Source organism: Neoarius graeffei, chromosome 5, assembly GCF_027579695.1.
Source record: "Neoarius graeffei isolate fNeoGra1 chromosome 5, fNeoGra1.pri, whole genome shotgun sequence".
In the NCBI taxonomy this organism is placed as follows: domain Eukaryota; kingdom Metazoa; phylum Chordata; class Actinopteri; order Siluriformes; family Ariidae; genus Neoarius; species Neoarius graeffei.
The window spans coordinates 43,455,023-43,470,337 of NC_083573.1; the positions used below are offsets into that span (position 1 = coordinate 43,455,023).

Genomic DNA, 15,315 nt, shown 5'->3' on the forward strand with positions numbered 1-15,315 from the left:
TGAATTTAATGTCCCTAAACCCCACTTCTTTCCTTGTACAAAGCAACAATCATTATGTTGGTTGACCATGTGTTTTCGAACCATAGCTGATCCAAAAGGCCATAAATTAATGGAAGATAAATGAGATCAGCCGATTTTCATGGAATCTGCTGAGACTTTAACCGGAAGATCCTGAAGGGGTGCGTGAAACACGTGTAACAATCCAGGTATCAATTTCATTCCTGTGTGCAGCAGTGGTTCGACCAGTCTCGATATGGAATCACGTTTTGGAGAGAATTCTGATAATGATTGGAATTCTTATATATCGGATGAAGGTGCAGATGATTATCAAGGATATTCCGGAGTAAATGGTTATCTTTTTGAGCCCCAAAACGAGAAACTGCCAGTTCACTCAGTTCATGACAGTCCCACTCACCACCGATAGCGCACCACCAGCCAGAAAGAATTGGAAACATGGATTGGTTTGTGGATTTTTATTCTAAACTGGTCACTGAAAAATATAGGGAAAATATTTACATGTACCTCAATAAATGCAGAAATATAATCTTTAAAATGTACACTTATTCAGTGTAATTACTAAAAGAAAATATGAAGTGGGCGATAATAGGGGAATCAACAAACTGTCCAAATGTCAGATCAAATGTCATTTATTCGATAAATGGGTTTCTTTTTGGCTCCAGTAATTCCCATGTGGTCGTTCTGGTGGTGGTGGAACACTTGATGAATCAGATTTATTATTAGTAGGCGACACGAAATCTGCTCGCTTCGTTTGCACAAATCTCACCCACTGTCACTGTAGATTACTGTAATTTCTGGGAAATTCGTGAACTGAATGTCCTGTTGTATATGAATTTGAACATCCAAACACAACGCAGCGCTTTCCCATCGCTATTTTTGTAAGATTCCAACAACAATATCCAATTTCAGCAAGTAAACAAGCACGGAGTCAGATGAACCGAAATGACCCAAGATAACCGGGGTTCCATGCGTGACGTCATGCGAGATTATCCCTGAGGCAAGGCTGCCTTTTTTCGGGATCCAGAAACCGCGATTTATCAATAGTTTTGTGCTTGATAATAAAATAACAAATAATTAATATTATTTCCGGGCGGCACGGTGGTGTAGTGGTTAGCGCTGTCGCCTCACAGCAAGAAGGTCTGGGTTCGAGCCCCGTGGCCGGCGAGGGCCTTTCTGTGTGGAGTTTGCATGTTCTCCCCGTGTCCGCGTGGGTTTCCTCCGGGTGCTCCGGTTTCCCCCACAGTCCAAAGACATGCAGGTAAGGTCAACTGGTGACTCTGAATTGACCGTAGGTGTGAATGGTTGTCTGTGTCTATGTGTCAGCCCTGTGATGACCTGGCGACTTGTCCAGGGTGTACCCCGCCTTTCGCCCGTAGTCAGCTGGGATAGGCTCCAGCTTGCCTGCGACCCTGTAGAAGGATAAAGCGGCTAGAGATAATGAGATGAGATGAGATAATATTATTTCCCCCCGCTTTATTAATTCATTTTGGTTGTTACTAATGATATATATTCGTTTTAAAGCATTAAGGCATTACATCTACTTTAACACTTTACTTAAATTTGCTTTTGAGGATTTACACACTGGTCAAAACCTAAAACAGTGCTTCGGGCTACACATTTCTCTAGCAGAGGATTTCACTACGAATCCAACTATCCAAGAATATCATGGCTATTTCAGGATCGTTTCTGGGTATTGTGGTAAATCATTCCCAAAACAGAGTCATTAGTGGAACAGCCTGGACTGGCAGCATTTACCGAGGCAGACTGCAAAGTGACAGTGGCTCCAGATGCGGAAATCAAACAGGAGGTGCTGGTAGAGCTGAGACAGCAGAGCGCTGTTGTCATCACTGGAGACCTGATCCAGGAGCAGCTGGCATGCCATCAGCACGCTCATATCCATCATAGTGCTAGGCACCTGAACACGGAGAGAAAGTGAGCATGAGACCGAAACAAAGAAGGTAATGTGCAAGTCTGGCAGAAAATGAAACCTGTTTGTTGTGGCATGCTCACATGGTGGTAGAAGCAAGCTTTTTACACATCAGTGAATGCGAGTCGTATTAAAGCCACAGACATCTCAACACCAGCCGATACACAATGTCTATTACTGGGCGTGCATATGCATACAACAAAGGTGTGTGTGTGTGTGTGTGTGTGTGTTTGTGTTTGTGGGTGCGGGCAGCATGACAATGTTACGTCATTAAAAATATTTAACAATGTATTTATTAAACTGCTTAGTAAAGAAAAGGTTAGAACTGGCATTATTTTATTGGAAAAACCTAGAGGCATTTTCATAAATATTATATTTTACAGTTAATAATAACACTGTCAAATCTTTTATCTATGTATTTATGGGGTTTATCCTCCAAGACCGCCTGTCTTTAATAAAGTATCAGGATCTGAGAGCGAGCAGTTAATAAGTTTCAGAGAGTTGCAGAGATTGTTTTTTTAAGTTTGCTTATTTAATTGCTATTCTGTAGTATTTTGTATGGACTGTAGCAATAAGAGTGAATAAACTGTAATAATAAAACATCTTCAAACGCTTTTGCCTGGCAGTGTACGTCATGAAAAGACTTTTCAGAGCTCATCAGTCACATTTATCATCAGTAGAACACCAACTAGGGTTTCGGTAACATATTATATTTTTACAGCTTATACCAAAGCATGGTCAAATTCTGAAATCTGATTGGTCAGAATTAATTTGATATGATCGCACGGCTTGGACAGGAAAACCAGCTGGAACATAATTTATAGGTTTATATTAATGCACTCATTCACAAGGATACATGATGGACACGCCGCATAATGTAATCCTAATTACCAACAGAATTTAACAAAGAAAGATGGATACAAGCTCATATTGTGAAGTTTTTGGGGGGTTTTTTGTGTTGAGATGTTCATGGAACATTTACGGAATTATAAGATTTAATTATATTACTGTATATTAGACTGTACACTCACCAGCCACTTTATTAGGAACACCCATACACCTGCTGTTTTGTGCAGTTCTCTAATCAGCCGATCCCTTGACAGCAGCACAATGCATAAAATTTCAAAATTTGTCCCGCGCCGCACTGCTTTGCGTCGGGTCCCGCAGGACTCCCGTGGGACTACTTCCGTGCTAGTGAGTGACTATGACAGTTTGTAAACAAACATGGCTGCCAGTTTTGCTTTGTTAAAAGCAGAAGATTTTGAGAGAATTTTGGCTGCCAGGTCGCTCCATTGTGTGTAGTCGTCGATGTTGATTTTAAAAGTAACTAAGTAAATTACACAGGGAAATGAATACTTAAGTATAAGTGAAAAATACTGTGGCAAGCGTGTGTGGAGGAAAAGTCTGGAGACAGAAATCTTAGTTTCTCAGTCGTTAGCCTGTGCTACTAGCTCTCGGTAGCACTGGCTTGACTGCGCTAGTGTTGGCCTTCGCCGGCACTATGGCTGAATGCTACACCGGCTGGAAGGTAACTGGACTGCCGTTCTAACAGCACTGAGTCGCGGGTAAGCTAGCCTTTGAGAATGCTGATATGAAGAGAGTATGTATAATAATAATAATAATAATGCTAGCTGAATGGAGTATATCTGACAGACCATGAAAAAAAAAGCCACCCAATATTATTTAAATATGTCACTCCGTGATGTAGTTCGTATGAAAAATGCAAGGTTTTTTTTTCAACACGACAAGATAAACTTTATATCTTGAAGCCAACGTGTGATTTTCTTTTTATGTCACGGTTTTGCTTCTTCATGTCCTGGATGTAGCTCATATGAAAAATACGAGTAGCATATTTTCCAGTAAAACACTCGCATCCATATATATATAATTTATCAGCTGGGAGGTCCGTATCGTGAAATACCGTGACCGAGGTCTTGAAAATACTGACTGAGGCCTCTGGGTCAAGGTCAGTATTTTCAAGGCCGAGGTCACGGTATTTCACGATACAGACCAACCTTAAGCTGGTAAATAATCTATTTATTTTTTTCTTTACCAAATTCTAACAGAAAATGAGAGCGCCCGAAAGGGAAACCATATTTAGAACAAACCTGATTCAGATAGCGCTGGATACTTCTCTGGAAAGACGTGAGCGAGGACGGCTCGTACACATCGCCGTTTTTCTTTGTTGCGGACATGAAAAAGTTGCACAGCAACATGTTTAGTTTTTCACCAGGTATGTCTTCCACCTTTCGACCTTCATTTAGGTTTCTACAGACCTTCCCAAAGACATTGAGGCTGTAGCTCGTCTTTTTTGTTGTATTTTCTGCCCTTTGCTCCTCAATAAACTGCTGGATTTGCTCGCCATTAGTAACAGTTACAGGTTTTCGGCTTTCTCCTGAAATGTTTTCTTTTATTTCGTCTTCATCAGGGTAGTAAAACTTGCTTTCGCTGTGAACACTGTCGTTATCGCTATCCGTGCTGTAAAATTAATGCTATTATACTGAGAAATGCGAAAATAAATGTTGACAAAAAATTGCTACTATGTTTGTTGTTGTTGTGAACGAGCGAGTCGTCAAAGATCAGTAACCGGGGTCCGTATCGTAGGATTCCGGACCGCTCACGAGCCAATCAGAGCGCAAGATTTGATGGAAACTGGACCGCGAAAAAAAAAAAATATTATTTTTAGCCATATTGCCAGTGTGTGCTACCTTGCTGAGCATGGCTCCTATGATGGGAGGTCCGTGGCATTGGAGGAGACTCTCTTGATTGACTGGATGATGGCGCAGCATGTTCCTAACCATTAGGAGGAATGCAGCCACGCTGTTCCTTTCCAAACGGCCCTCTGATGGAGTGAAGGGGAGAGAAAAAGATCTGAGGTTAGACAAACACACGAATTGTACATCATATACAGTGGGGTAAAAAAGTATTTAGTCAGCCACCAATTGTGCAAGTTCTCCCACTTAAAAAGATGAGAGGCCTGTAATTTTCATCATAGGTCCACTTCAACTATGAGAGACAAAATTGGGGGAAAGAATCCAGGAAATCATATTGTAGGATTTTTAATGAATTAATTGGTAAATTCCTCGGTAAAATAAGTATTTGGTCACCTACAAACAAGCAAGATTTCTGGCTCTCACAGACCTGTAACTACTTCTTTATGAGGCTCCTCTGTCCTCCACTCGTTACCTGTATTAATGGCACCTGTTTGAACTCGTTATCAGTATAAAAGACACCTGTCCACAACCTCAAACAGTCACACTCCAAACTCCACTATGGCCAAGACCAAAGAGCTGTCAAAGGACACCAGAAACAAAATTGTAGACCTGCACCAGGCTGGGAAGACTGAATCTGCAATAGGTAAGCAGCTTGGTGTGAAGAAATCAACTGTGGGAGCAATTATTAGAAAATGGAAGACATACAAGACCACCGATAATCTCCCTTGATCTGGGGCTCCACGCAAGATCTCACTCCGTCGGGTCAAAATGATCACAAGAACGGTGAGCAAAAATCCCAGAACCGCATGGGGGGACCTAGTGAATGACCTGCAGAGAGCTGGGGCCAAAGTAACAAAGGCTACCATCAGTAACACACTACGCCACCAGGGATTCAAATCCTGCAGTGCCCCCTGCTTAAGCCAGTACATGTCCAGGCCCGTCTGAAGTTTGCTAGAGAGCATTTGGATGATCCAGAAGAGAATTGGGAGAATGTCATATGGTCAGATAAAACCAAAGTAGAACTTTTTGGTAAAAACTCAACTTGTCGTGTTTGGAGGAGAAAGAATGCTGAGTTGCATCCAAAGAACACCATACCTACTGTGAAGCATGGGGGTGGAAACATCATGCTTTGGGGCTGTTTTTCTGCAAAGGGACCAGGACGACTGATCCGTGTAAAGGAAAGAATGAATGGGGCCATGTATCGTGAGATTTTGAATGAAAACCTCCTTCCATCAGCAAGGGCATTGAAGATGAAACATGGCTGGGTCTTTCAGCATGACAATGATCCCAAACACACCGCCTGGGCAACGAAGGAGTGGCTTCGTAAGAAGCATTTCAAGGTCCTGGAGTGGCCTAGCCAGTCTCCAGATCTCAACCCCATAGAAAATCTTTGGAGGGAGTTGAAAGTCCGTGTTGCCCAGCGACAGCCCCAAAACATCACTGCTCTAGAGGAGATCTGCATGGAGGAATGGGCCAAAATACCAGCAACAGTGTGTGAAAACCTTGTGAAGACTTACAGAAAACGTTTGACCTCTGTCATTGCCAACAAAGGGTATATAACAAAGTATTGAGATGAACTTTTGTTATTGACCAAATACTTATTTTCCACCATAATTTGCAAATAAATTCTTTAAAAATCAGACAATGTGATTTTCTGGACTTTTTTTTTCTCATTTTGTCTCTCATAGTTGAGGTATACCTATGAAGAAAATTACAGGCCTCTCTCATCTTTTTAAGTGGGAGAACTTGCAGAATTGGTGACTGACTAAATACTTTTTTGCCCCACTGTATATCATATCAGGTTATAATGTGTGTGTTTTACATTTACTGTTCGCTAAAAATACCCGAGGCTACTGTATGTGTGCAGGGATGGTCCGTTTGACACCAATCGTATGTTAAAATAATGTGTCGATGAACTATTACAGATTTGCACACTGTTTCGTGATGCTTAACTGTGTCCATTACATGATGTGTAAGTGTTTCTACAGCTGCAGACTTGGTGCATAACTTAAATAGCCAAATCCACCCATGAAAAAGCTGAACACTTTACGCTAACTAAATATGGGAGTATTCCTGAGGGGCTCATTTTCCCGATAAATCCCCCGACATTTTTCTGAGGATGGAAATAGGCGTGATACAAATCCACTAACAGAGTAATCGAGTCTGCACTCTGACTAACCACAGGATTTTCCCAGGGGGAGCAGCATGCCAGCAGGACCCCTGGGGGAGGTGAGATCTGGTCCCAGCAGGTCAGATGTCTCCTGTGCAGCAGCCTCACCCTGTTCCAGCACACACACCTGCTCTAGCAGGGGCAGCAGGGCCCCCATTCCACCCACACAGTTCAGCACGTCCTACACAAACACAACCAGGGGCAGGGTTAGGAAAATGCAGGAATACAGGATGTACTCCCTCGCGTTCTATGTTTTGCTTAAAGCTGACCAATTACTACCCAGCCCCCGTATGTTGCCATGTAAACAGTAAAGCGTTCAGACCTTGATGTCCCAGTTGACAACCCTGTGTCCAGTTAGTCTGCCGTCATACACATGGTTGAGAGAGAGATCCAGACAGATCTGGTTTTTAAAGGCCTGCAAGACACAAAATACACAACTGAGACTCTTAAAGTGTTTCATACCACAGCGTTGCTGAACTTTTTAATTTGACTGGTCACAAGATTTTGATTAATTATCTATAACGGCAGGGATTGCAAGCAAATCACACTTTTATATTAATGTGCTGTATATACAAACAGCTAATTTCCCATCTAATATTTGATATTAAGATAATGGTTAGGGTGTACCCCGCCTTTCGCCCGTAGTCAGCTGGGATAGGCTCCAGCTTGCCTGCGACCCTGTAGAACAGGATAAAGTGGCTAGAGATAATGAGATGAGATGAGATAATGGTTTCTTTAAAGGAGAACTGAGTCATTTTTAAACTTGCTTTATTTCTTAAGTAACGTGTGATTCAATTACGTTTTTGGTTTTAGTAACCTTATATCATGACTTGTATTAGCAACTAATTGCAATTAAATATTATACTTATCAGCCTATTCGGTTTTTAGCCATGTTGAATTTAGTTCATTTGGTCCACGGCAGGCGTCGCTTATCCGCGCGATCTTCACGAGACTTGTGCGAGACTTCGAAACATGAAGTGTCAGCCAGGTGTCAGTGCCACCGTTTTGAAAACTGTTTTCCAAACGAAATATTGCACAAAAACGAGTTTAAATGACAATTACTGCCTAATTTTTTCAAACTTTCCTGATTGCTATCAAAACAAACAAAACTTCCAGCTTGATTACATCAGCATTCGAAAGAGGGCGCACGCGTCTTTTGACAACGTTGGCAGATGTTGGTGACTTTGATTTCCGCTGTACGTTTTACTTCCGTCCTACGATGTCTCGCACAGGTCTCAGCGAATCTCGTTTACGGCCATTGCTTTGACATACCGTATGGACTGATATATTACAGAGCATATTTCAAACACCCATAACTTGCTATAGCAGGGACAAAATAGCTATCAAAAACGCATTCCTATATTTCATTGCACTCACTGGAGTAAGGAGAGGCTCTCTAGGATTTACCCTCACATAAACCCCCTCTGTGATCGATGCCAGCAGGCTCCAACCTCCTTAATTCATGTGTTTTTAACTTGTCCAGCTCTCCATAACTTTTGGACTGAAATTTTCAATACCCTATGTATCTACTATATTGAATGTGCCCTCTGACCGTATCCCAGTAACTATCCTGTTTGGGGTGCTACCTTCTACCCTAGCGGTGCCTAAATTTAAGGCTGACTTTATAGCATTTTCCACTCTATTGGCTCGGAGATTGATCCTACTCAGATGGAAATTCTCCACTCCTCCCACAGTTTATCACTGGCTGAGGGATCTTTTGTCCTACTCCAAGCTAGAGAAGATGAGGGCTACATTGCATGGCTCCACCACTAAATTCTACAAAATATGGAATCCTTTTCTTGAACATTTGAAATCAGTTCAGTTCCCCTCTGCCAATCTGTAATCTGTATTGTACTCTTCTAGATGTATGTAGTATTTGTGTGCTATAAATAAGTGGGAATACACCTTCTGCTGGATCGTGTCATTCAGAAAGGTCCCCATTTTTTTTCCTCTCCCTTTTTTTTCCCCATTTGTGAGTCTTTAATTGTAATCTGTACTGCGTCTAAGTGTGTTTATGCGTGTGTAAGTGTAGTCATGTCCAAAATTTGACCCAGAATCTAAATACTGAGTCTTAATGGGTTATTCTTTTTGGGTCTTATAATTCTAATTCTGGAGCGGCACGGTGGTGTAGTGGTTAGCGCTGTCGCCTCACAGCAAGAAGGTCCGGGTTCGAGCCCCGTGGCCGGCGAGGGCCTTTCTGTGTGGAGTTTGCATGCTCTCCCTGTGTCCGCGTGGGTTTCCTCCGGGTGCTCCGGTTTCCCCCACAGTCCAAAGACATGCAGGTTAGGTTAACTGGTGACTCTAAATTAACCGTAGGTGTGAATGTGAGTGTGAATGGTTGTCTGTGTCTATGTGTCAGCCCTGTGATGACCTGGCGACTTGTCCAGGGTGTACCCCGCCTTTCGCCCGTAGTCAGCTGGGATAGGCTCCAGCTTGCCTGCGACCCTGTAGAAGGATAAAGCGGCTAGAGATAATGAGATGAGATGATTCTAATTCTGATTTCATGCTGTCGTTTGTAAAACATTCTATACATTGATATCATAATTGTATAATTTTGACTTGAAAAGAAAACCAATAAAAATAATTTGCAAAAAAAAATGCATTTCTATATTTAATAAAGTGAGATAAATAGAATTTTGATAATAAAAAATTTGCCTTCAGTTCCCCTTTAAGAAGACCTCTATTGAAGGACTAATTGGGTGTCAATGCTTTGTAACATTCAGTATATTTTCCACCACAGGAAAGTCTTCAGGATAAAGGACTTTGCATATTCCTGTTTCCCAGTAACATAAGAAGCTATGCTTTTTGTCTTCTTGACTTTGAGACAAAATCAAGCTTGGTGAGGAAATTAATGTCGCAGTTGTTATAACAAGGGTGATTGTCTTTTGCACAAGCAAATGTAAATATAAACTATAAATGACTACCTATAAATGGATAATTGGTAACGACTGACAAATTGTTGTGGTGTAAAAGGAATTTTAAAAAAATTGGGATATGCTGTTATTTCACAATTATTTGCCGAAGGTGACGTGAAGATCAGTGAATAATAAGCGAGACGAAGTCGAGGTTATTATTCACCGATATTCACTGAGCCTGAGACGGATAATTGTTTTAGTATAAATACACAGGTAATTATTTTTTATTTAAAAAAATTATTTCAAACTTCAAAAGTGGCATACAGGGGCGGCACGGTGGTGTAGTGGTTAGCGCTGTCGCCTCACAGCAAGAAGGTCCGGGTTCGAGCCCCGTGGGCGGCGAGGGCCTTTCTGTGCGGAGTTTGCATGTTCTCCCCGTGCCCGCGTGGGTTTCCTCCGGGTGCTCCGGTTTCCCCCACAGTCCAAAGACATGCAGGTTAGGTTAACTGGTGACTCTAAATTGACCGTAGGTGTGAGTGTGAGTGTGAATGGTTGTCTGTGTCTATGTGTCAGCCCTGTGATGACCTGGCGACTTGTCCAGGGTGTACCCCGCCTTTCGCCCGTAGTCAGCTGGGATAGGCTCCAGCTTGCCTGCGACCCTGTAGAACAGGATAAAGCGGCTACAGATAATGAGATGAGATGAAAGTGGCATACAAATATAATAACGGCGCAGGCTTGTGTCACTTATCTATGCCGAGTTACATACAATACTTTGTTTAGAAATAGATAAAATAAATCACAATTCCACCTTACCTTTGAATAGTTCAAACTTCACAGCATCTTTAGTGCTTTTAGGAACCGCATTTTCTTTCATAATTTGTAATTCTTCTTCATTTACGGTGACAAAGTGATTGGTCGCCATTTTGCCGAGTCGCTCAAGGCGATTATCGAGAAATAGTCTGAATTTCTCGACCATTCAGCGTGTGTGATTTCCTATAAACACCTCTGTATTTATACTACAGGAAAATAATCCCTTTCACAGTGGGAACGGCATCGCATCACCCTGTTATTGATCTTCACACAGTATGTTTTCACATATAATATAATAGCAAGTACTGTATGCATGCACAAGCTGTGAATACACTGCGTGACAAGATTTCTTTGTCAGGAAAGAAGTCAGGAGTGAAGATTTTACCTGAGGTGTGTAGTACAACAGGAGTTTACTGCAGAGCTCTGAGAGTTCTCCGTCCGCTTTAAACAGGGACACGCTATTGGGACCTGCAACCAGAAAAGCAGAGAGAGAGCTGGTGACTGAAGTATCATACTGTATATAGAAGTGAGGCACCATTAATCATATTTTAATCCAGAGCACAATTTTGACTTCAACATTTTGATATAGAGTCATAATTGATATTGTGTAGGTTTGATATCAGTTTATTGGCTCTGATGCATTAAATCACAAGTTCCACATTTAATAGCATGCTGTAGTGGCACAATGATTGATTTATTTTCACCACGGGCGGCATGGTGGTGTAGTGGTTAACACTGTCGCCTCACAGGAAGAACGTTCTGGGTTCGAGCCCAGTGGCCGATGGGGGCCTTTCTGTGTGGAGTTTGCATGTTCTCCCCGTGTCTGCGTGGGTTTCCTCCAGGTGCTCCGGTTTCCTCCACAGTCCAAAGACTGTGGTTAGGTTAACATGGGGTGGCCTTGGGCTGAAGTGCCCTTGAGCAAGGTACCGAACCCCTGACTGCTCCCCGGGCGCTGTAGTGTGACTGCCCACTGCTCTGGGTGTGTGCATGTGTTCACTGCTTCAGATGGGTTAAATGCAGAGGATGAATTTCACTGTGCTTGAAGTGTGCATGTGACAAATAAAGGTTTCTTCTTCTTTAATCTTGTTTACTTTTAGCATGAACATATGCACAATTAATATGCCTGAGGATTAGAAAAGTTGTTTGCTGTTGGTGTAAAATTTATATATCACATGCACACGCACACACACAGCTGTGGAAAAGTCTTAGTCCCCCTATTTTTTTCATACAAACTTTGTTATAGGGCAGCACGGTGGTGTAGTGGTTAGCGCTGTCGCCTCACAGCAAGAAGGTCCGGGTTCGAGCCCCGTGGCCAGCGAGGGCCTTTCTGTGCGGAGTTTGCATGTTCTCCCCGTGTCCGCGTGGGTTTCCTCCGGGTGCTCCGGTTTCCCCCACAGTCCAAAGACATGCAGGTTAGGTTAACTGGTGACTCTAAATTGACCGTAGGTGTGAATGTGAGTGTGAATGGTTGTCTGTGTCTATGTGTCAGCCCTGTGATGACCTGGCGACTTGTCCAGGGTGTACCCCGCCTTTCACCCGTAGTCAGCTGGGATAGGCTCCAGCTTGCCTGCGACCCTGTAGAATAGGATAAAGCGGCTAGAGATAATGGGATGAGATGAGAACTTTGTTATAGATTTCTATTCTATGACCTCTACATTATTGAGTCAGTACAAAAACAGTTTAGAGTTCAAATGTTTGTTTTCCAGTACAAAATTAAATGTTACAGGGAAAAAAAAACAACAACTGTTTGTATCTGAACAGCATATCAGGGGCGCGGATACGTTTTTTGAACTGGGGGGGACAAAGCTGCCAGCAAACCAACCCCAACCCCACCCCCAACACGTGTTGTCAACATGTGTTGACTTTCTAACTATGCCTGTGTGTTGCGTGAGCGGCAGTCAGTCAACAACTCTTCGCAAAGTTTCCTTATGAAACAATATGCTCGCTGAAATTATGGTAGGGAACGCCAGATTAAACATTAAAACTGCCTTCTGAGCACTGTATCTACAGGCTACCACCGAAAGAAGGAGGCTACCAGAAAGGCATCTCTACTCCGTACGATTTTACTTTCACTACGACATTACTTTGAACAGACTATCAAAAAATTGCAAGGTGATATGATAAAGTAAGGCACAGTTTACTTACAGTCGTTGTTTTTTGAAAAAATGATGCAATCGTTTTCTGCCTTTTTGGTTTGGCACCCTTCATCATGCCGTGTTGGGGTCCTGAACTAGGAGCTGTCCCCGATATGCCTGTCAAACTTGTTGTGGGTAACCATAGCAACCAAGCTCGAGCTCGCACCCTGTGCAGTCTGCGCAGCTCAACCAACCGAATATCAGTCTTTGTTTTGTTTTATGTGAGTTGTTGCAACTATGTATGTACTGCTGTGCACCTCAATAAACCGAATGGTAATTAGTCTTTTGATTTTTCCATGAGGTTTGCCTTATGCAAAGAAAGACAGCATAGACGTTTTTTCCTCCCTATAAGTGGGGGGGACCGAACGAGGTGAATTTAAATCTGGGTGGGACGAATCCCACCCGTCCCCCCCTCTATCTGCGCCCGTGCAGCATATTACATAAGAGACCACTTTTCAGATTAAAAAAAGAAAACATAATGAAGGCTGCTGGGTTTTGCTGCAAAATGAAGAAGCGAGTGTGACAAAGTGTCCAGAAGAACTGTGGCTGGTTCTGTAAGATGCTCAGTAAAACCTACAGCTCATTTCCTTATGAAACTGCACTCATTGTACCTGAGACTACTATTTTATTTAAAGCAAAGGGTCGTCTCACACCACATACTGACTTTGTTTCATTTATTATAGCTTACTGCTGTTTATAGTATTTTTTATAATGTTGAAACATTTAATTTCATTATTTTTAAGCCATTTTTGGTCTCCAGCATTTCTTTACATGTGCCTAAGACTTTTGCACAGTACTGTATATTATATAATATAGTATATTATATACAGGGGGCTGCAAAAGTAGGTATACAGTAATGAAAAGCAAAACGTTTGCACAAAACGTTAGTATTAAATGAAACCTGCAACTACTATTATAATACTGGTAATACTGGAATAATCCTTACTGTATATCTACTTTTGCAGCCCCCTGTATACAGTATTTCATGTATCATGTATATGTCATGCCATTTCTTTACAAGTCATGTTTTGAACACGTACGCTATTATACTGCTATTGTATACAAGTATGGACATTTGTTTGTGAGACTCTCACCAGCCTTATAGAGTGCGTGTGTCTGTGCAGGCTGCAGTGCTTCATAACAAATGAAGGCAGTGGCCAGCAGTCCATCCAGTGATGACGGTGAGCCCCACTCTGTGTCCTGTAGTCCTGCGGGAATGGTGTAGACAGGGACATCTCTGCCCAAACCCCAGCGTGTTCCCCCTCCTGCAGCAAATGAAGCTGGGAAAGACTGAGAGCGGGTGAGAGCTGGAGGGCCAGTGGACACCGAGAACGCCAGCTCAGATGAGTGTACCGGGGAAGACAGAGTCGGCGAGGTGGTGGTAGTGGTGGTCCGGTGACCCGCGGAACCAATACAGCAGGACGTAAAAGGCTGGAAGATGGAGATGGAAATTTAGATTTCCATCTAAATGTATGATGCGATACGTTAATTTTAGCTTAGCTAAACTTAGTTAAAATTAACGCATTGCATCATGCTTAAAACGATTCATTCATCAGAACGAGTCATAATTATTGGACAACATTGAGGGAGAAATATTTAATTATATGATGTGTCAATAAAACACATGCCCTAATATCAGATTCTGGCACTTTATTTGTATATTTTTTCTGGTGCTGCTAAGCTTCAACCATTTAAACAGATCAGAAGCCCTGAAACATAAGTGTGTTGGTTCTTGTAAATCAGATTTGCGATTCTGGCATCAGTTCTGGACCATCCCACGTCAGAATCCAGTGTTCTTGGATTCTAAGCCTTATTTTATCCTCCTTACCTCACTGAGTGTAGGGAAACGCAGCTGTGCTGTCTTACACGCGTTTCCATCCACATAGATAGTGACCAGGTTTTGTCCAAACGGCCTTCGACCCGAGACGTGGACTATAGCTAAAGAGTGCTGCAGAAAAAGGAAACAGCATATTTACAAAGTGCTTTACATAGACCAGGCATTTGTATTTACAGTGCCTTGCAAAAGTATTCATACCCCTTGAACTTTTTCACATTTTTCCACCTTACAACCACGAACTTAAAAGTTCTTTACTGAGATTTTATGTGATAGACCAACACAGAGTAGCACATAATTGTGAAGTGAAACAAAAATGATAAATGGTCTTCAAAATTTTAAACAAATAAAAATCTGAAAAATGTGGTGTGCATTAGTATTCAGCCCCCTGTCCTTTGATACCTTTAAATACAATCCAGTGCAATCAATTGCCTTCAGAAGTCATCTATTTAGTTAATAGAGTCCTACTGTGTGTAATTTACTCTCAACATAAATACACTTGTTCTGTGAAGGCCTCAGTGGTTTGTTAGAGAACACTGAAGAACAAACAGCATCATGAAGACCAAAGAACTCAGCAGACGGGTCAGGGATAAAGTTCTGGAGAAGTTTAAAGCAGGGTTAGGTTATAAAAAATATCCCAAGCTCTGAACATCTCAAGAAGCACTGTTCAATCCATCATTCAAAAATGGAAAAAGTATGGCACAACTGCAAACCTACCAAGACATGGCCGTCCACCTAAACTGACGGAGCGAGCAAGGAGAGCACTGGTCAGAGAAGCAGCCAAGAGGCCCATGATCACTCTGGAGGAGCTGCAGAATTCCACAGCTCAGGTGGGAGAATCTGTGCACAGGA

At 42.3% G+C, this 15,315-nt stretch overlaps 1 protein-coding gene across 5 annotated transcripts in view; it reads right to left on the minus strand.

Annotated features, from left to right (window-relative positions):
- nbeal2 (neurobeachin-like 2) overlaps window positions 1-15,315 on the minus strand; it is a 175,310-nt gene that overhangs the window by 84,678 nt on the left and 75,317 nt on the right. For all 5 annotated transcript variants that reach the window (XM_060921757.1, XM_060921755.1, XM_060921756.1 and 2 more), the window contains 7 exons: window positions 14,458-14,577; window positions 13,724-14,060; window positions 10,880-10,962; window positions 7,152-7,244; window positions 6,839-7,010; window positions 4,654-4,787; window positions 1,774-1,933 (listed from right to left, as the gene is read on the minus strand). In XM_060921757.1, coding sequence (XP_060777740.1) covers window positions 1,774-1,933; window positions 4,654-4,787; window positions 6,839-7,010; window positions 7,152-7,244; window positions 10,880-10,962; window positions 13,724-14,060; window positions 14,458-14,577 — 1,099 coding nt within the window. The remainder of the gene's footprint in view (window positions 1-1,773; window positions 1,934-4,653; window positions 4,788-6,838; window positions 7,011-7,151; window positions 7,245-10,879; window positions 10,963-13,723; window positions 14,061-14,457; window positions 14,578-15,315) is intronic.